Source organism: Oenanthe melanoleuca, chromosome 13 (genome assembly GCF_029582105.1).
Source record: "Oenanthe melanoleuca isolate GR-GAL-2019-014 chromosome 13, OMel1.0, whole genome shotgun sequence".
Classification (NCBI taxonomy): domain Eukaryota; kingdom Metazoa; phylum Chordata; class Aves; order Passeriformes; family Muscicapidae; genus Oenanthe; species Oenanthe melanoleuca.
In genome coordinates, this window is record NC_079347.1 from 13,257,556 (window position 1) to 13,277,525 (window position 19,970).

General features: G+C 41.5%; 1 protein-coding gene across 3 annotated transcripts in view; it reads right to left on the minus strand.

Moving 5' to 3' along the window:
• ACSL6 (acyl-CoA synthetase long chain family member 6) overlaps positions 1-19,970 on the minus strand; it is a 56,873-nt gene that overhangs the window by 4,238 nt on the left and 32,665 nt on the right. For 2 of the 3 annotated variants that reach the window (XM_056502432.1, XM_056502434.1), the window contains exons 9-20: positions 19,599-19,650; positions 14,643-14,716; positions 11,683-11,760; positions 8,931-9,065; positions 7,712-7,846; positions 5,852-5,947; positions 4,975-5,047; positions 4,494-4,582; positions 3,829-3,945; positions 3,428-3,571; positions 2,602-2,703; positions 1,585-1,656 (exon numbers count right to left, since the gene is read on the minus strand). In XM_056502432.1, the coding sequence (XP_056358407.1) occupies positions 1,585-1,656; positions 2,602-2,703; positions 3,428-3,571; positions 3,829-3,945; positions 4,494-4,582; positions 4,975-5,047; positions 5,852-5,947; positions 7,712-7,846; positions 8,931-9,065; positions 11,683-11,760; positions 14,643-14,716; positions 19,599-19,650 (1,167 nt within the window). Of the gene's footprint in view, positions 1-1,584; positions 1,657-2,601; positions 2,704-3,427; positions 3,572-3,828; positions 3,946-4,493; positions 4,583-4,974; positions 5,048-5,851; positions 5,948-7,711; positions 7,847-8,930; positions 9,066-11,547; positions 11,626-11,682; positions 11,761-14,642; positions 14,717-19,598; positions 19,651-19,970 lie in introns of all 3 variants that reach the window. The other variant, XM_056502433.1, reaches the window with a different exon arrangement.

Sequence of the window (19,970 nt, forward strand, 5' to 3'; positions counted from 1 at the left end):
CAGTTTCATTCAGCTGAAAGGCAGAGGGGAAGAGGGCAAGGGCAGGGAGTTGTGCTAGGAAACGTCAACTTAACCCCACTGCAAAAGTAAACAGCACTGATTGAATCTTGCAAAATTATCATGAAGCTTTGCAGGCACGCAGCGTGTACATGATGATAATCTTTAAATAATTAAAGTGATACAAGTCTTTTAGTCTGCGCAAATGCATTTCAAAAGGCTACCCTTTTCTGAGGCAGTGCATAGTGGGGAGCTTGGCAGCACAGATGGGAGTGAGCTTTTCCTTCCCGTGCTGGTGTGGGAGAAAACAGAAAACTGCTGCGTGACTGGTCAGAGCACACTGATTTAAGATAAAACTCCCCAGCCATCTGCTGCTTTTGTGATTACCCAAGCCAGACTGCTTTGCAGTTTGTTTGGCTGGGAGTTGTAGCCATATAGGCTGCAAATCCATTTTCTGTTCCTTATATATGCGATTCATCTTTCCCTGTAAGCATCGTGGTCCAGGTCCTGCCCCCATGCAATCCTTCATAAATCAGTATTCTTGCTATTAATGCTCCCCTGTTTGCTACACTAGCTTTCAGGTCCTGGAAACCAGTATCTGTGGCTAATTATTTTTTTTCTATTCTATTATTGTTTTATTCCAATTTTTAGAAAGACAACAAGGCTTTCCTCATTACTTCATACTTTATTAATTGAAAACTGCTGATGGAATCAATTACTTGAGGATATTTCATACTGTGAAGGCCATGGCAGAGTCAAACAAGACTTATTAGCACAGACAATTATATGCATTAAAAACTATGCTTTATACTGAATTATTTTTAAATAAAGGTCTTTTTGCTATCATTTCATTTGCATAGGTAACTGAGAAATAAGAAAAACAGGGCTATCTTTAATGATGCTTCTGCTCCACTCCAATATGGTGAACTACTCATTAGAATTATCAGCCAGAAACAGTCTAAACAAAAGCAAAGAGGCCCTTGCTAATTATATGAAATGATTAAGATGTTCATTTTTTAAACAGAAATAAGCATTTGACATTTAAAATAGGGTGTATAATTTTTCTGTGTTTTGAGTGCTATGGAATTCATGGTTGATTTCAGATCTCCCCTTCTAAAGTGTTTGTAGTTCTGTTGCAGAAATATTTACAAAAGCAGGGAAGAACTAGTGCCCAGACTGAAAATAAAGTAACCAGCAGCATTTCAAGGTCAGGTGTAAGAGTAGTAATTAGTGACCTAATTTCTAACAGAGCTTTCAGTAGCACAAAATCAAGGCCTCCTACAGATGTTTATCTTGACCTCTGGTTGTCAGTCTGGAGATTATCCATGTCCCCAATTCAGATTTTGACCTCTGCACCCAAAACTTTCACTAAATTCAATTCAAATTTCAAACATGGGTGGGAAGCAGAATCACAGCAAATACATTTTTCCAAAGGAATAAATACATCTTGCCAGCAATAAAGCTCTTTCTAAAAACATTATGTACAGCTGCAACGAAGATCTTCAGCAACATCATAACTGCTGACAAATCTCTCTTCTATACAGACAAATTGCCTGTCTGACCACACTGAATGATGTTTCATTTTACCTGCTCAAAGGAGTGAAGCCCACTCTCCTTCCCTAATCGTACCATGTCTTCCATTATCGCTTGCTGCAGTTCCTGCATTAAAACACAGAAATTCCTCATGAGCTACCATAATCAATCTTACAGGCAATTAATGCTCACTGTCACAAAAAAAGTGCTTCTGAGTAAAATTCAAGCAATTTATATGTAATTCTAGCAATTTATATGTAATTAGCAAATTTCTATTGTAGTGTATAAACATTACACTTAAGTGTGGTGATGTCAAGTGTCTCCTTGGTATGAAAGTTAAAGGTCTATTTTCAAACCAGCTGTGTGACATAGCTGTTAAATTTACAGTCCTTCAGCCATCTGCCAGACTTCAATGCAGAATCATTGCCCACAGACACCAGTGGGTTGGTTCAGTGGCATCAGTATTCACTGATGTTATCAAATGCAGTTTCTCAGTATTAGAGAGTATGTGTTTAAGACCTTTTTATAGAATCATAGAATGTCCTGAGCTGGAAAGCACCCACAGGGATCATGGAATCCAACTCCTAGCCCTGCACAGAACAGCCCCAAGAGTTATATCATGTACCTGAGAGTGTTGTCCAAATGCTCCTTGAGCTCTGTCAGACTTGATGGTGTGACCAGTCCCCTTGAGAGCGTGTTCCAGTGCCCAGCCACCCTCTCTGGGAAAAACCTTTTCCTAATATCCAACCTAAACCTCCTCCGATACAACTTCAGGCCCATCTCTCTGATCCTGTTGGTGGTCACCACAGAGAAGGCCAGTAATAAGTCTTATTTAGTTGTCTTATTTAAGAAATCTAAGCAAACACAACCTCTCCTCCTGCTGTACTGTTGTTCTCTGCAAGATTTCCTCTTGGGCCTCCTGCACCAGAGCTGGCAGAGGTCAGTACCACCAGTCAACACATATCACTGGATCTAGGTCAACCCTGCTGAATGTTCAGGGAGGAAATAATTCTTGTCACTGAAATTGCCATTCCTAGACACAGTATTGTGCACTGTACTGCAGGTACAAACCTTATTTTTACAGAGTTCTGCATATGTTCCTTCAAATCCTCTTTTCTTTGCCCAACCTGGCATAACTTCAGCATCAGGCACCACAATTCCCACCAGGAAGGCCTGTAGGTAAAGGAGAGGGAGAGTTGCAGGGGGAAGCTGAACTACATTTCAGGCTCTACACTGAAGTGAATACACAAGCCAGCTGAATTTCTGCATGTTTACCACTTCTTGTTTAATTATGTAAATAATTTGCTAACATATCATCATGAAGTACAGTCTGATGTCTGTGCCTTTTTCTCAGATAAAAGGCTGTCTGTGACTGTGCATTTACCAGCAGTTTTAATATCCTCAGTTTGGTCTGTGCTCTTTTTGGACATTAATAACTCACATGGCCCTGCAAGTCTCAGGCAAACTCTGATGCCAAGGGAAGGCTCATGCTTGTGAGCCTTGAATGCAGAGGATGAATTGCCATGGTTTCAAAAGCTGTAGGTGTGCATATAAATGTGCAAATTAACAGAACAAGACTGGTGAGAATGGGCAGGCAGTGTGGGGGGCAGGCTTTGCCTTTGCCTGGCTTACCACAGGCATGGTGGCAAAGGACAGCATTGGAGACACACAGAGTGACACCAAAGCCAACTTATTAAAGACTTGATCTTTGGTCACAGCATTCTCTAAGCTGCTCAGGGTCACACCAGCAGCTCAGTTGCTGCCTGGCTGTCAGCCAGCTCCAAAGCAGGAGGGAGACAATGTGGCATTATCCACTCACATTTTCCCTTTGTGCATGCCCAACTCTATCTTCTAACTACTAAGAGTAAAGCAGATTTTCTGAAAGCTTGGTTTATACCTGCAGGCTGTCTCCATGGACGTAGATCTGAGCAACAGGGTCACTGCGGATGTAGATATTCTCTATCTTCTCTGGTGCAATATATTCTCCCTGAGCAAGTTTAAATATATGCTTTTTCCGATCAATAATTTTAAGGGTCCCATTCTGTTAGGAGAAAGAAATGAGAATTCCCAGAGAAGTTATTTAACCACAGAAATTCAGCAAGCAGTCTGTCTTTAACAGAGCTTTCAATTGCCTTTTGTGTTTTCAAATGCTTCACTGACATATCAAGCTTATTCTGCCAAATATAAACTTAATCCTTTGCAAAGATAGACCTGCTTGGAGACCTTAAATTCAGTCCTTGAAAATTTACATGGGATAATACAACTGCTGTTAGAACTCTGTGTGTGCCCAGTACGCACAGGTAACCATTTTCCAATGTCTCCTGTGTGAAGCCAGCCCTCCTGGTCCAGCGCTTCAGCTGTCCTCTCTTCATCTTTCAAGTAACCTTTAAACACGTTAGGTCCTTTCACACAGATCTGCAAAACAACCAGGGATGATGATGAATTATTTTCTTATTCTGCTAAAAATACAAGTTAAGTAGTAACTCACAGAATTTGAAATATTTTAACGACTGTGCTCCAGGAAACTAAAATAGATTGCATTATTAAACTATCTATGGATTTCTTTTCAAGCTAATGGAAATATGAAGTAGAGTTTGAAAAACTGATTTGTTTGAACATGATTTGCATTCCATTTGCAGTTAAAAATAAAAAAGTTATTTCAGCAATATTAATTTTTATGTAGTATAGAAATGACAGCAATGTAGAAATCACATCAATTCAGCTCTTCTTTGCTGAACTAATTAATTCAGTCTTAGCAGTTCAAGGAATCAGGCTGGAAATACTGCCACAGCTCCTTTTTCATTAATTCTTTGCTGCTTTATTGTTAAACTGCCATTTTCCTTTCCTGATTGTACTATGTAACATGCCAGCAACCATGCACCCTACAAAGGTAAAATAATTCTATAAACTACTTCATACAGAGTTAACTAGTGAGAATTTAATATAAAAATGTGATTTGCTACCTCTCCTTCTCCTTTGGAAGCAAAATAATTCAGTTCTTCCACATCCTTCAATCTGATTAAGTTACAGGGCAAAGGGGCTCCTACATGACCTGGAAATCAAAGTTATCAAGTCACTTGTCATCTCTTCTACAAACAATAATTAGAATTTTATCATTAGTTACTTGCATAGTTGTAGATACACTGGATATTCTTGCAGGAGCTGTGTCTGCGTGTGGAAATAATTTCCTTAATTAAGGTTTTGCACTATTAAAACTAAATACCAACACCTCCTCTGGATATAAAACCTATTCTGAAATAGCATAGAGTGGTTTGGATTGGAAGGGACATTAAAATTCCAACCCCCTGCCATGGGCAGGAAGACTTTCCACTAGATCAAGTTTCTCCAAGCCCCATCCAACTTGGCCTTGTTGTTACAGTCCATCATTTCCTAAAGGAATGTGCATTTCTTTTATTTCTTCAAATGCTGGAAGAAAATAATTACCTGATGTCCAGTCACCTGGAGTTGTAAAGGTGCATCCAGCTGTGCATTCTGTTTGGCCATAGCCTTCATAAACCTGATGAAGAGAGAGGTATCTTTAAAATATAAAAGATTTCGCTATTACAAACTGAAACCCCAAGCATTGCTCCCTGTTGCACAGTCCTGTGAGCTGATCCTACAGCTGCAATGTGTGGATGCCCATTTGCCACGGGGACACTGTCCCTGGCTTCTACTGTGTGCAAAATTCCATTTACATAACTAGAAAAGACCATGGCTCTATAATGTTGAAAATAGAGAGAAGATGAGCTGAGCACTTAGCCTTTGAGTCAGGACATATACTACACTATGAGAATAACCTATTAGTGGGGAAAAAATGGTATTTTTGTGGGACTTTTTGAAAATCCACCTTCTTTATTCCTGATTAATTTTAGGCTCTCAAATGAGACCTTTTGGTTGCCCTGGGCTTCCTATCACAGAGAAATAATTCAGTGGACATCTCAAGTGGGTTAGGCTGATAATCTGAAGATTAGTTCTCTCCATTTACATATAGTATAAAACTCATGTAATGAAGTTCTCAAGACTTGCACAAACACATTTAATTACACTTTCTCAATTTGGTGCTGAGAGGTGAGTGGGATGAGTCTATGGGGTTTTTCCAGGAGATGCCCAGAGTGAAAACATCTCTTGTCTGTTAGTACTATCCCAGGGCTATTCCTACCCCCCTGAGCTCTGGGTGCATTAGGACTCCATGGCTGCCCCAAGCCCTGTTGATCCATCCTGGTACAGCTCTCCTTAGGGTCTAACCCATCTCCTTTTTTAAATCCCATGTGCACTCTTGCTAGCAGTGGATGAACACCCCTGAACAGCCACACAAACCCACCTGGCATCCAAGGGCCGCGCGGAGGAAGCCCAGGACAGTTGGGGATGCAGGGGCAGCACCTGTCACTATCATGCGGACACACCCCCCAAGACTTGCCTGTTTGGTAGCAGGAGGAAACAAAAGAAAGCATCAGAAGCTATTGTAGATGGCAAAACCATGAGCTTGCACAAAATGCTCTCCCTACGATAGATGTGCAGGATTTCCTGCCCGTGGCAAGGGATCAGAATTAAATGATCTTCAAGTCTCTTCAAACCCAACCATTCTGTGGCCACATGTGAGGTGGCCATGCGTGGAAATATAAATTAGCTCTGAAACTTTCCTGAGGGATAAAACTGCATTCAGTGTACAGAGACAGGAGTGCCCACATCCCTGGTAGGACAAGCTGCTCAGCCTGGGTTCCTGCAACTGCTGTGCCTGGGCAGGCTACAGACCTGGCTCTGGGAACTGCTGGGAAAAACAGACTCTTCCCCCATCCATTCTTTTTTGCTTATTTACACCTCACTGGTTTTAATGAATTGCCTCCCAAGCCCTCTAAAATAATGTTGTCCCTTTTTTAAGGCAGATGACCTTCAAATATTTCTGGAGGGTATTACATAAATTCCTGTGTCCCATTTTACTTCTTTCTACTCCCCCTTCATTTCCTTTTCTTTATTCTAGAAGTAAAAAAGAAAACCCAGCACAAAAGGAAACAACTGCTGACTAAATCTGCCTGTCTTGCCAGCCCTCACATCAATATGCAGCCTGGCTCGCTCCTGGCTGGGTGAACTCTGCTATCTTTGCACACTGAGGACAACTAATCCACAGACTCCAAGTACAGTGAGTTTCTTTAGTTAAAAATAAAGTGGCATGTTGCCAGATAAGTCATCCGATTAAAATAATGAAGTAATTAGAGCCTCCTGGAGTAGTACAGAGCGCAAAAGAAAATGGTTTAAAGCCAATTTAATATCTTTTATTACTGAGATGTGTGGCAAACAGAAGGGCATTCTGATTTCTTTCCTCATGGTTAAACCATGATTCATGTGTGCATTTTTCTTTACAACTTTATTCTTTTCCTAGGAAGAAAAGCAGGTTTGAATATGCCCAATTGAAACCCAACACTAAATCCAATCCTATCTATTGAGATTTTGCAGAAAACTTTGGAGCAACATCTCTTTGATCAGTGACTCCTCTTTTCATGACCACCTTTCTGAATTTCATCCCTAGATACCTTTCCTCTCCTGCAGAGGCAGTTTCTATCTGAGAGCTCAAAAAATGTTTGGCACTATTCCATAAATTAGTGATTTCTTGGTGCTCTGAAGAAGGATGTGGCAAACGTCATCTTAGCCTGCCTTGTGTTTCTCCATTTCCCTCTGGCAAGTTATCCCTGAGAGAATTGAAATGTTGACATTATGCATGGTGTTGCAAAAAAATAAAAATGAATATGGCAAATCTTCACAGAGCAACAAACTGCTCAGTTCCCTTTTCCTGTTCCATTTTCCAGTCTGTTGGTACCTAATGAATAGTGATTGCCCACAGTTCATCATCAGGCAAGTGGACTACACTGACTTTAAGGAATCATAGAATCATAGAATAGAATTATTAAGGCTGGAAAAGACCTCTAAGATTATCATCAAGTCCCACCATCTACCCAGCACCATATTCACCACTAAAACATAACCTCAAGTGCCACATCCACACCCTTTTTTAACACTTTCAGGGGTGGTAACTCCATCACTGCCCTGGACAGCCTATTCCAATGCTTGACAACCCTACCCATGAAGAAATTCTTCCTACTGTCTGAAACTCCCTTGTCAGAAAACCAGTCATTGCTAGAAGAAACAAGAGCTTTTTGACTTCAGACTCACTTCTTGAACCACTTACCTGTATTTTATTAAAGAAAAGTTTATCCCACAAACTGTCATTTCTAATTATGCCGTTTCGAACTTCAGCTTTTTTCCGTCTTGCTGCAAATTCCAGGATCCAGCGCTTGAGGGATGTGTCAGCCTGGCTGAAGATCTGCAGGAGCACAGGATGGCAGACAAGGTGTCACAGAGAAGAGAGAGCACATCAACACCTGTTCTTCCATGACACCCACCCAGCCAGGTGGATACAGTTACATTTGCAGCGCAGGTAAACAAGGCTACACTGGAGTTTGTTAGTGGGGAGGAAAAGGAATGATGTGTTTTGCTCCATTCCCTACTGTATATGTTTCCTTTGGGGGTAAAGATAGGATGGTGGTGCAGGCTTTGACTAGATTGACAGGGCTGCTCTTACTGTATCATTTCTGTGATAGGATTTAGTGAAGTTCATGCAACCTGAGCAACAGGGAATGAGCAATATGAACAGGCATCAGTGGTGGCTGATGTGGTGATGGGGGCTGCATTTACCTGAGCTTAATCACGCACCAGCACAAACTCTACCTCAACAAATGAGAAAGCCCCCAGTGCCTGTCCCCCTAAATAAAGCACAGAAGCCCTGACCTTTGGGAAAAATTAAATCAGTTAGCTTGTGCTTTAGCTTGTCTTTAGAAGATAAGTCTTCTAAGGAATAAATATTCCCAGCTCATCAAACAGGTTTAACATGATGACCAGACGTACCTGTCTTAAATACCTTGAAATACCTTTACCTTAGTTTTAAAGATTTCTAAATCCAAAAGCCACTGTCACATTTACACTGCCTAAATTCTCAAAGGCTTTTTGAAATTTCTGATTTCCAGCTGCTGTTGCCACCAGAATGAGAGATTTGAGTTTCAATTCTGATCAGAAGGTCCTTGTGCAGTTTGACTGATGTTTCTGTGATGCAAAAGTCCTGTATCTCCAGAAATGTCACTGGTAAGCTTAGTGAGAACAGGGTAGGAGGCTAATACAGAGGGATTTCATATTCACACATGATAACTATGTCTGGAGTCTGTGTAAGTCATAGTACATTACACACTGAAGGAGCTGTATCCATTACACAGGGTGAGAATGTGTCTGCAGCAAGGCAGAAATAGTATAATCTGCTTGAGAAATCTCCATGACTAAGGAAATTCTTCCACATGAGGAGTAAAGGGACATAAACTCCATGGTTCCAAAAACAATAAAATCAAAATCCAACTCACCTTGTCATACATTCTGTTCAAGAGCCGTGGCACGACAGGGAAGATGGTTGGCCTCAGTGCCTTCATATCATCAGACAGGAGGCGGATGTCTCCTTGGAAGAAGCCAATTCGCCCTCCGTGGCAGTACACTACAGACTGATGGGGAGAAAGAGGAGCACATGTAACCCCTTAGCTTTCAATTCCCAAAGCAAAGCATTCTCCCAAGCGCAGAAGCACATTTTCTGAATTTCTACTCTCCAATATGGCAAAAATGGGACTTTGGAAATAAAATAAAGTAACAATAAATTTTGCACTGAATAGAAATATCCGGATAGTTCTGGGCATTTTTCAGTACAATTCAGCATCTGCCAAATTTCCCACTTGTTCTGGAAGAACAAGGAATCAGATTTTTCAGAGGGGATTTTCCTTCGTCCCCAGCAATGGGGATGGAAAAGTCCCAGTTATGGTCAGAGTCTGGATCAGGACTTTCCTAAAGCCCAGCCCTCCCATGGCAGCTCACAGCATGAGGACCTATCATCAATACAGAAATGCAAAGTAACAAACATCATAACACACAGAGCAGCAGCCAATTTTTAGATGTTAATACTTTAGTTTTGTTTAAATACAACAATATAAACTACGTTAGCAATACAGAGCTTTATCCTGTATCCCAGAAATAGAAGCCCACTTCATAAAAGGTGCTTGACTTGTATGGAAACTACAAATCCAGAAGCCTTGTACTTGAAAACAAAGCAGGATGTTTTCCTCAGATCAGAATGGAGGTCAATATGTGGGATGGGGCAGAGGGGCTGCTGGCCATGAGCCAACTGGTAGCTGGTTACTGGTAACCAGTAACCCTGCCAAGAAACTATCACAGACTGGGTCAAACTGGCATTTTATCACTGAAGAATATTTGAAGACCAGCAGTTCTCCCATGGTTTTACAGTGCATGGAAGAGAAAGTGTCCTCAGCAAGCATCTGTGATGCCAGAGCTGAGCCCAGCCATCCTGAGTAGACTGAAAACATCATCTCCCTTTTGTGGGCTGTTACTAGTCTTCCACAGGCAACTAAATAAGTTGAAAATTCCTTAAGAGACATCGACGTCATTTGTGCTGCTCCTAAAAATCTGCAACACTAACCAAATTGCTCCCACTGCTCTGTCAGGCAGTTAGAGACTGTCTCCATCAGCTGAAACCACAGGAATTTTGCACATGTGATGTGCGTTTAATGAAAATCACACTGCTGAATCTGTGCTTTACACTGCACATGAATTTAAAAAAGAAAACTTAACCAGTCTGCTCATGGGGAATTGAAAATAACTAGAAATTTTTAGCTTTAAAGAATATATCTGTATGATTTTAACTGTAAATTCCAGGAATGAATAACGTTGGCTAAAACTAGGGATACTGATGCAGTACTTTCTGTTCAGAATGCTTTTGAAAATGACTTTTTAGCCTTTTGAAAAAATCTTTATATTAATAAGCCATTTCAGAGGGGAGGATAAACATAAGACATCCTTTGGAGGCTGTCCCTTTCAGTACAGCAATATCCTGTGAAATGAAAGCATTTTCATTGTTTCTAATTTCTTTTTGCCTCCCTTAAGATGAATTTGAGTAATTATATTCTTGTTTGCCTGAACAGTGCTGGCACACTGACCAACTTGCCTTGCAAGTGGAGAAAGGCTGTGCTGTAATTCTCCAAATCTTGCATGGGCTTTTACTTCCAATTTGTAATTGGAGATTTTTAACAGGGAAAAAATATATTACTTCTGGCACAGATGTTACTAAGGAGTGGGAGGTTTATATTCAGATACTTGTCTGACTCAGAAAGTATGGTTTCAGCCTGCAACAGACCTCCCTGAGAAAGTATAGAGCTGCAATCAGATCCAGATCCCATCTTAACATACTGGATCAATTTTAAGTTTGCACCTTCTCAGGCTGGGAGACCTGATATAGCTGTCTCACCTGACTTGCCTAACTCACCAATTGCAGCACAAATCATCACCCTTTTTTTTCTCCCAAAGAGACATGGAGTCAGTTCTGTGGGCTGGCAAGAGCTAGTGCTTGGATCTGCCATAATTCCCAGGGGACACAGTGAATGCCCACTACATGCTGCCCTGCCAGGAGGATCATGTGTCTCACACCATTATCTCTGTTTCCTCTTTTTCAGTGTCTGCCAAATTGTTTTTGTTTTTTTTTTGTTTTGTTTTTTTGGGGTTTTTTTTTGTAAATTATGTTATTTATGCAATAAAATAATTTTAGAAGATGTAGAAAATGGCATGAAATTATCTTGACTCACATGACACCTCATCCTAGAGTGCTTTGAAAAGATGTCCCACAAATTGCTCAGGTAGCAGTAGCTATGAGATGAATGAGCAATGAGTTTGGCTCATTGCTGAAGGGCTGTTTTTCAAACCCTGAGGCAGGTGTAAGCTGGAGAACTTGGGAAAACTCTCCTGGCCTCTCTCTGGACTCACAGCCATGTCACTGAGACCATGACTCTGGTGTTATGCACATGGCACTTCTGGAGTACAAGCCTTTTAGTGCTACAAGGTATTGCTGGTTATTTAGTGGGGGTTTTTTGTTTGTTTTTTGTTGGCGTGGAAAAAAGATGATTTCCACTGACACCATGACCTTACCTGTACCATTCTCTCAAACATGTGTGCTAAAGGCAAATAGGAAATGTGTACATCCTCACAAGTAGGAGACCACTGACTCTGGAAGAAAACACAAGGAGCCCCACGAGGCCTCGTCAGTTCAGACAGGTTTCTTACCTGTATAACTCTTTCAAACATGTGAGCCAGAGGCAGGAAGGAGATGAGCACATCGTCCTGTCTCGGAAAGATCACTTTCTGCAGGTGAAGGGCATGGGAGACAGAAAGGAAAGAAACACTGACAGGAAGACAACAAGAAAGTCATAAAATAATAAAAAGAAAAATGGCACCAGAGGAGCAAAAGGGTAAAGATTGTCAAGAGAGGAGGGAGCGGCGGACACAGGGAAGCGTTAAAGCCACAGCATCATGGAGCTCAGTTAGCAGGAGGAGCGAAGAGCATGGAGATGTACACACAGGGCAGTGAGAGAGCTCTCCGTGGCAGAAGGCAGATTGTATCCACGCAGCTCACGCTGGGAATGGAGGCTCACCCTGACAGAGAATCCAATTTTTATTCACTGCTTTCTACCAGGAGGTGCCAAGACCCTGATCTGTGCTCTCGACTGTGCGCAGACAGCAGGATCCTGGTGCAAACCTGCAGGAGCCCCCAGGATCCCAGTGCTAACCTGCAGGAGCCTCCTGGACAACAGCAGGGCTCTGCAGGAGCAGCACTTTCCCACTTTGCATACAGCCCATCCAAGAATCACGGTGTTACTAGTCAAAATTAACAATTTTTTTTCTTTTCCTTTGATTAATCATTGATTTGAATCAGATTGTATTGGAAAACTAATGATTTAATCTTAGGCTTCAAAAAGCCCAATTACTTCTGTTAGTATTTATCATTATTTAAGTGATTAAAATATGATTTTAAGGGTATTATGACTGTCTCACAGACAAGGGAAAGAGAAGGTTGGAGAAATTTTTTTTAAAGTGGCCAAATTCTTGATTTTGCCAAGTTTTTAACTCTCTCTTGAAGGCTGGAATAAGTAAGAGCCTTACCTAACCCATTCCCCAAAAGACAATAACCTTTCCATCTGCATTTTCTAGGGTACAGCTTGCTGTAATATTATGGATTAGAAAAACTGAAAGGTTGGCTGCCCAATAATTTGCATCAAGGCCAGTGGTTAGTGGAAAATGGGTATAAAAATCTATCAGCTCACAGTATTAACAGTTTATACCCACTTGCACCTCCACTACTCAGAAGGAATCAATAGCCCATGACCTGGAGGCAGATAGAGGAGTTCATCCCCCAGGGGATATTTTACTGAAGTTTAAATCTGGGCTGGTCAGATTTGGGTATGGCCTCCCAACCATCAAAAAGTCAAACATCATTGACCATGCGGGTGTCCTCAGCATCCCACTTCATATTATTGTGTCTCTCAGTCTGAATGAAGCCATTAGGGCCTGCAGATCTATTTATACATTATTTCAATTTGGCTTCATTTTCTGCAAGCACAGTAATGCAAAACCTTTAATATCAACCAGGGTTTTTTTATTGCTATTGTAAGGGCCTAGACAAAATAATCTGGTTTTAAATCAGACTAAAATTATGCCATTGAATAGCATTTCACAGTTGGCACAGCTGTCCAGTTAAATGTAAAAATGCAAGCAACTTCTTGGTACTTGAGAACAATCTTATAATAAAACTCTGGACTCACTTAAAAATGTTTGGTTTGTAAAAATCACTGAACTAAGCAAAACTGCCATCAGAACTTGTAAACAACAAACCCACAGAACTTCTCACTTTATTTCTTTAATTTATACTATTTTCAAGTGTTTAACACTTTGTTCTATTTCATTACTGTGGTCAGATATTACCCAAATCTTGTGGATTAGCTACAGGCATTTATCCTCCACCAGCAATACTCTGGTGACTGGAGATATCAAATTTACAATCACACCAGATTTGGGTCTCTATCTGATACCTTTGAGATTAATCAGGGTCTCACTGCTGTCTGCAAACAATAAATCCATTTTTATGGACCGGTCTCCTGGAAGATGCCAAGTTCCCTCAGCTCTAAATTAGTGCTCTTCCAAAATAAACATTCCTTCCCTTTGAAGCTCAGGCCTCCCCACGCCTCAGCTTTCATTTGTCCCTCTTGCTGCCACTGAAACCACAGAGCTCCATGTTGAGGAGCCCTCACTGCAGCACTGGCATTTCATCCTGCATACTGTGGAGACACAGTCCTGCAAACATTGGAACATGTGAGTTCAGATGGATTTCTTACATCACATGTCTGAGTTTCTTTACACCAGTGGTTCAGAAATCTCAGAAAATTCAAGGAGTAAAGTAATAAGACTGCAGTAATTTCAACATCAACAATAAGACCAGTAAGGGGTATGAGGTAACCAATTGTCCATCCCATGTACATGGGATTTATAGAATTGCCTGTTCACTACCAGAAATTAGATTATTTATGTTTGTTCTATATAAGGTGTATAAAACCCTTACTTATGTCACAGTAAACTGATTCTGCTTCCTTTATTGTTTCTAAACATGGGTTACGTATTGAATGAAACGTATTGTAAAGGCACTTGGCCAGCACTATGCTATGCTCTATTAGAAATATGTATAACAAAAACTGACATATACTAGAATATCAATGGAATTAACCATTAACCATTCTTGTAAAAAATCATCTATGTTCTTATATATGTATATTTATACACACACACACACTTTGTATGCAGAGATTTCAAATAAATGACGACATTTTTGGGCACAATGGGACACAAAGAGCACAAGAGGAGCTTGAGCTCCTCTTCAAGGGCCTGTCACGACTGTACAGGCCTTGTGTGCTCTCCTAATTCTTCCAAAAGAGTTAATGAATTGATTTACAAAAGTCAGCATTGTTTCTCAAAAGCCCTAAGTGCCCTACAGAGCCTGGGAGCCAGGGCTGGAAAGAGAATTTAATGCCCTCCAGTTCTGCAGATTCAGCCTCGCTCCATTGCCATGGATTTGGCCCTCTGAGCAGGAAAAATGTCATCTTTTATCTGCAAGAGCATACTTCCAGCCCGTGCAGGGCCACAGCTTAACCCCCATGCTCTGCACATGGCAGTGTTTTCTAGCTCAGGGTAATCACCTCCGTCACTTTCAAAAAGCCTGAAAAATCCGCCACCACGTTTCCATGGGTCAGCATAGCACCTTTGGGATTTCCTGAAAGGAAACAGAGAGGGAGTTTAAAAGATGAGCCAGAAGGTAACTTTCAAAAACTTAAGAAAACCTCCCCCCAAGAAATTGTTAAAATATTATGTTTACTTCTTCAGTTTTAAAACATAGGTAATTTTCACCATCATTACTGTGCACTAATATGCATCAAAAACACTGACTGCAATACTCAAAACTTAATAAAATGATACTGCAAACAGAAATATTTCTCTTGGAGATTCTGGAAAACAGGTTCCAGCAGAAATAGCCCAACAGCAATTTCTGAGAGTGCTCAGATGGAGCTACTCAATGAGCACAGCCATCAGACTTGGCTGGCTGTTCCAGCCTCTCCTGGGAGGATTTATTTCATCCAGATTTTGATTAGGAATGATCTTGAACACCAAGAAACACTGTTTAAAAGGCTGCAATAAGGCTGCTTTACTTAGCCAGTACTCTGGATAACATGAGAAATGCAGAGAGCAGTGCAGGCAAAAATTAGAATACAAGAAGATGCTTTGAGACTGCAATTAAGGGAAGTCATGAATAGTATCAGCAGCAAAGGCATCTTGAAGACAGTCCTAAATCACCAGGGAGCCAGCAAAGCCCCTGTGTTTTGTTCCAGAGCTGGGCACATGCCCCTGCAGCATTTCATCCACCAACAGCAGGCACCTCAGCACCATCAATATTTGCCTTTTCACACTCCTTTTTCAGCTGACTATGGTACACCTCTTGCATTTTATATCTGTTTGGACACCATAACACAGTGTTTGTTAAGCAGAAAATACACAGGCTGGAACCTCCATGTTCACAAAAAAGTGGCACGGAGGGCTCTGCCTGTCCTTCTGTCACAGCACTGTCCCTTTTCATTACCACCCAAGGTTTTACTTGTGAAAAGAAGGTGTAGCACATCTCAAATAAAGATAATGGGGCCATCCTTTTTCTTTTCAACATGTTTTTAAGCAGGTTGTTTTCATTCAATCACACCATTACCAGGTAGTTTCTGTTTCTCCATGCAAAGGCAGATCAGAGGAGCTTTACCTGCAGGTGCCCCATGTGTCCCCAGTACAGTAGGCACAAGGAACCTGGCAAAGCTCCTGCAGTTAATGTAACAAAATCATTCTGTCTTCCTCAGATTAGGAAGAGACTGTGGTGCTTTGTGAATATGTTTCAGCACAGGAAAGTATGTTTAATCCTCTTTTTTCAGAACAGTTTGAGGGCTGTGTTGTAGCAGCCCTCCAGTGTGGGCAGGGGCACAGACCTGGGCACACTTAGTACTGAGCCCTTTGCCCTGCCAGCACCACCACCATCACTCCTACTCAATCTCCCAAATAATTAAAGGCAGGCACAAACAGCAGTAGCAATTGTTGCATACATTTATTGCAACAGAGCAGGATATTTTTAACACAATATATTATATTGAAAATCTCTATTTGCTGTTCCAAGTGCCTTGAGTAATTCAGTCCCAAACACTTGTAGATGAACATGGTGCACAGGAGGCTGGTTTGGTCTCATCCAAAGCTCAGGGGTGAAGCTGACAGCTTTGCCAGGCCCAGCTGCTTCCATCCTAATGTGTTGAACCAGCAGGTTTACAGGTGCCAAATCAGTCTGGCAGGTTATTTTCACAGCTGGGTGCACACATGGATCCAGGCTCCAAGAAAAGTTCATGAGCAGGTGTCAGTTGTACATACACACCACGACTCAAAAACCACTTTTGTTATTGAGGTGTGTCCAGCCAAACACATGTGCTCAGCCCCTGCAGTTCCAGAAGCAGCTGAGCTCCTGCAGCATCACACAGCTCAGGCACCAGTGGAGAGCATGTGCTCAGTACTGGTTTGGAAACTCAAAACTGTGCCCTCTGGCACACAGGTGGTCCCTGAACCTTGACAAAATCCTTCAGACTTTTTTTGAGGATTTCAAGTGTTCAGTGCCAGGCTGGGTGGGGCTTGCAGCAAACCAGTCTGGGTGAAAGTGTCCCTTGCTATGGCTGGGAATTGGAATTAGATATACTTTAAATATCTCTTCCAAGCCGAACTCCATGATTCTATAAGATTTCTCAGATGTTTGACTCATTTACTCACTCCACCTCTGACTTGAATGCAGATTCAGTATCTCTGCCATGCCTGGAAGCAGTGTTAACATCCTGATTCCTTCCTCTGCATCCCTTACAGGCTCAACAACCTGGACGGGCTGCAATGATGATGGTGTCTGAACAGAGCAGCAGTGCTGGAGCCAGGAGAGCCTCCATCAGGAGAAATCCAGAACTAACCATGTTGTTATGGGACAGCTGCAGCTTTTTTGGATTGGGAGACTCCTGTAGACTTTGACCTTCCTTAGTAGCTCTAAGAGTTAATCTAGCAAAATTGGTGTCTCTTTCCATGAGCCCTTTCCCAGAATTACCACTTTGAGAGAAGAATTTTGGCACAGATGCTACTTTTCTATTTAAAAAATCAATGCAATTTCTGTAAGGATGTTCTTGTTTGAATTTCCTGACAAACCCAGTGAGTGTCCTGATACAGAATGGATACCTTGCAATCCATTAATAGCCCAGGAATATCAATTCCTCCTTATCTTGGTGCCAGGCTCATTTGACAGTTCTTATAAACAACAGTAGAACCTTTAAAGAATAGAACATTTTCCACATTGCCAAATGGGTCTTTCAAGTGCTCCAGCACTAATCTCATGGTGTGATCCATCAGCATTCTGGGATGCAAGCACTTTCCTCCCCTGAGGAGTTCTGGCAAAAAGGAGCATGCACTGCCAGGCTGGAAGAAACCACTGGGAAGCAACTTTTGTCCTCCTGGTTACCAGTGGATCCTTGAGGGAATGAAAGTTGATTTCTCTGGAGTAGCCAACATGAAAAATTGTATCCTGACAGTTTGGGGATATCTATGTGCCTTTGGCCCGTTTCCAAGTGCTGATGGCTTCTTGGCACAACCATGGAAGTTGGTCTTGTCATCCAAAATCATCAATCTCAGCCTTTCTTTTCTCCTTGGGACATCTGATTCTATCAAAGAAAAGCAAGTGTTAAAGTCTGTTCCTGGGGAATTCTTTCCAATTCTACAATTTTCAGGTGACAAACTATACAACAGAGATTTCTTTCACACCATACAAAAATTTTTACAGCCCTCTGGAACTGGAAAAGCCCTAGAGAACATATCCTTTGGAAATAAATTCTCAATTTAGTCACTAAAAATCACGTGGACTATATAAAACTCTTACATCAAAGCACAATGTAGAAAACAGACCAGAGTGTTGATGCAACCTCTGGAAAAGGAAGAGAGTGATGTGCAAAGCCCTGCAGCAGTAGAGGATGGGTTCATGCATCACAAAGTGTTCTTATGAGAGGGTTCAGTTCGAGATGATTTGCAAAATTGGAAATCTCTGGTTTGGATGGGAAAAGGGCAATTAACTTCCTGGTGTCCTATTTCTGTAACTCTGGGCATGTTTCTAAGAAAAGCACAAAATCAGAAACTGGCCCATGATTGCATCTGGAAATTAAAACAAAACAAAAAAAAACCCAAAAAAACCAAAACCAAAAACAAAAACAAAGGAAACCTTCTCTATGCAGAATTTCGTATTAGAAATAAAAATATCAACAATAATATGACTTGAAAAAATAGTTACTCTGCACTTGAACATCACATAAACACACTGTGCCCTGCTGTATCCATGGCATGGCTCCTTCCATTTCCTACTGCTCCCATTTGTGCCTGGCCACTTAGTACTCACTCTCTACATGGCTGTGATATTAACATCCAGCACTGAATTCATTCTTCCCCATTTAGGAATTCCCAGTGTTGGAACAGAGCAGAGTCACAGGCTTCTTTTCTTTCCCTCAGTGCTCTGCCCTGGGCAGCCTGAAGTGCTGATCTCAAAACTAAGGACCATGCATGAAGGTAAAATACCCAAACCCTTTTAATACATCTTGAGCTAGTACTTGGAGTTGGTAAAGCAGTTGCCTACCTGGTCTGAAGCACAGGTCTTTTCTAGGAGGTGGAGGATGAAGGTGTTCCCTCGTGTTCAGCCTGACCCGCCATCTGAGAAGCACCAGCAGCTCCCAGCATCTTCTGCTGAGACCAAACTGAGGATGCTCTGGCGTAGGACAAAGCATTGGGCAATCCCAAGAGTGCAGGTGGATCTGGAAGAGCTGCTCCAGCAGTCCCTGGAGCACAATCCTTTTCCACTGGCAACTGTAAAAGCAGTTTTCCAAGCAGTGATGCCTTGTGCATCTGCCTACACAGCTTTCAGGGAGATGTTACAGAGGCTGAGTTCTCAAGAGTAGGAAATTCTTGCAAGATGATGAAGACCAGGGTCTGGAGAGAGGAGAAAGCACTGCCTCTGCTAAGAACAGGCAGAAAAATGATGCTGCTCCTCTCTCCAAGAAAAAGAGGCCAGCAGCACACAAGTACCAGCACCATGGGTGCCCAGGCCCATCCTGAACCTCCCCAGCACTTGGTGTCATGAGCAATGCACAAGAAGAGGAGACAGAGGTGACAAGGACCTTGGTGAGGCTGGAGACATCAATGTGCTTTGGATATAGAGAACGGAAAGCTGTGGAACCACATTTGCTTTTTTTTTTTAAGAATCATTTGCAAAAGATAAATGCCAATCAACCAAGTGCTTCACAACCACACAGCAAAATTGGAAGCAGACACATGGGTAGATTTTCAGACAACTGAAAAATCATACTGGCGAAGTGTATGTCAGAGAATTCAATTGAAAAATAAATATATTGTTATTTTAAATTTGCAATCTACAGAAGTATATAATCTATGTATAGCCTAGAAATATAATTGCCATATCCGTATAACAGCAAGTTTGCATGTATTGAGGTGGGATAATTAATTTCATAAGATATTCTAACATTTCAAGATTAAAATGCCTCTTTTACCTGTAGTGCCACTAGTAAAACAGACAATTGAAAGATCTTCTGGTCGAGGAGGCTAGAAATACAAAAGGAGATTAAGAAAATCACATCAGTCAAATGCAAACATATCAGTGGTAGAAACCTAAAGATCAAACCAATTATGTTTTTGTTCTGACATAAAAAGCTATAATTCCCCTCAGCATATATAACTAGTTTTCTTCAGTTGATGCAGACTCTATTCCTCCCTTTATGCTGTGCTCCAGCTGCACTAAGGGCATGCTTTAGTGTTTGTTTTACAGTTAGCATTTTCCAAGCCACCACCTGTATCTGTAGATGTGTGGGACAACTTAAGATAATTCATCAATTTCAAGATCAATTCTGGAAAGAAGTCCACAA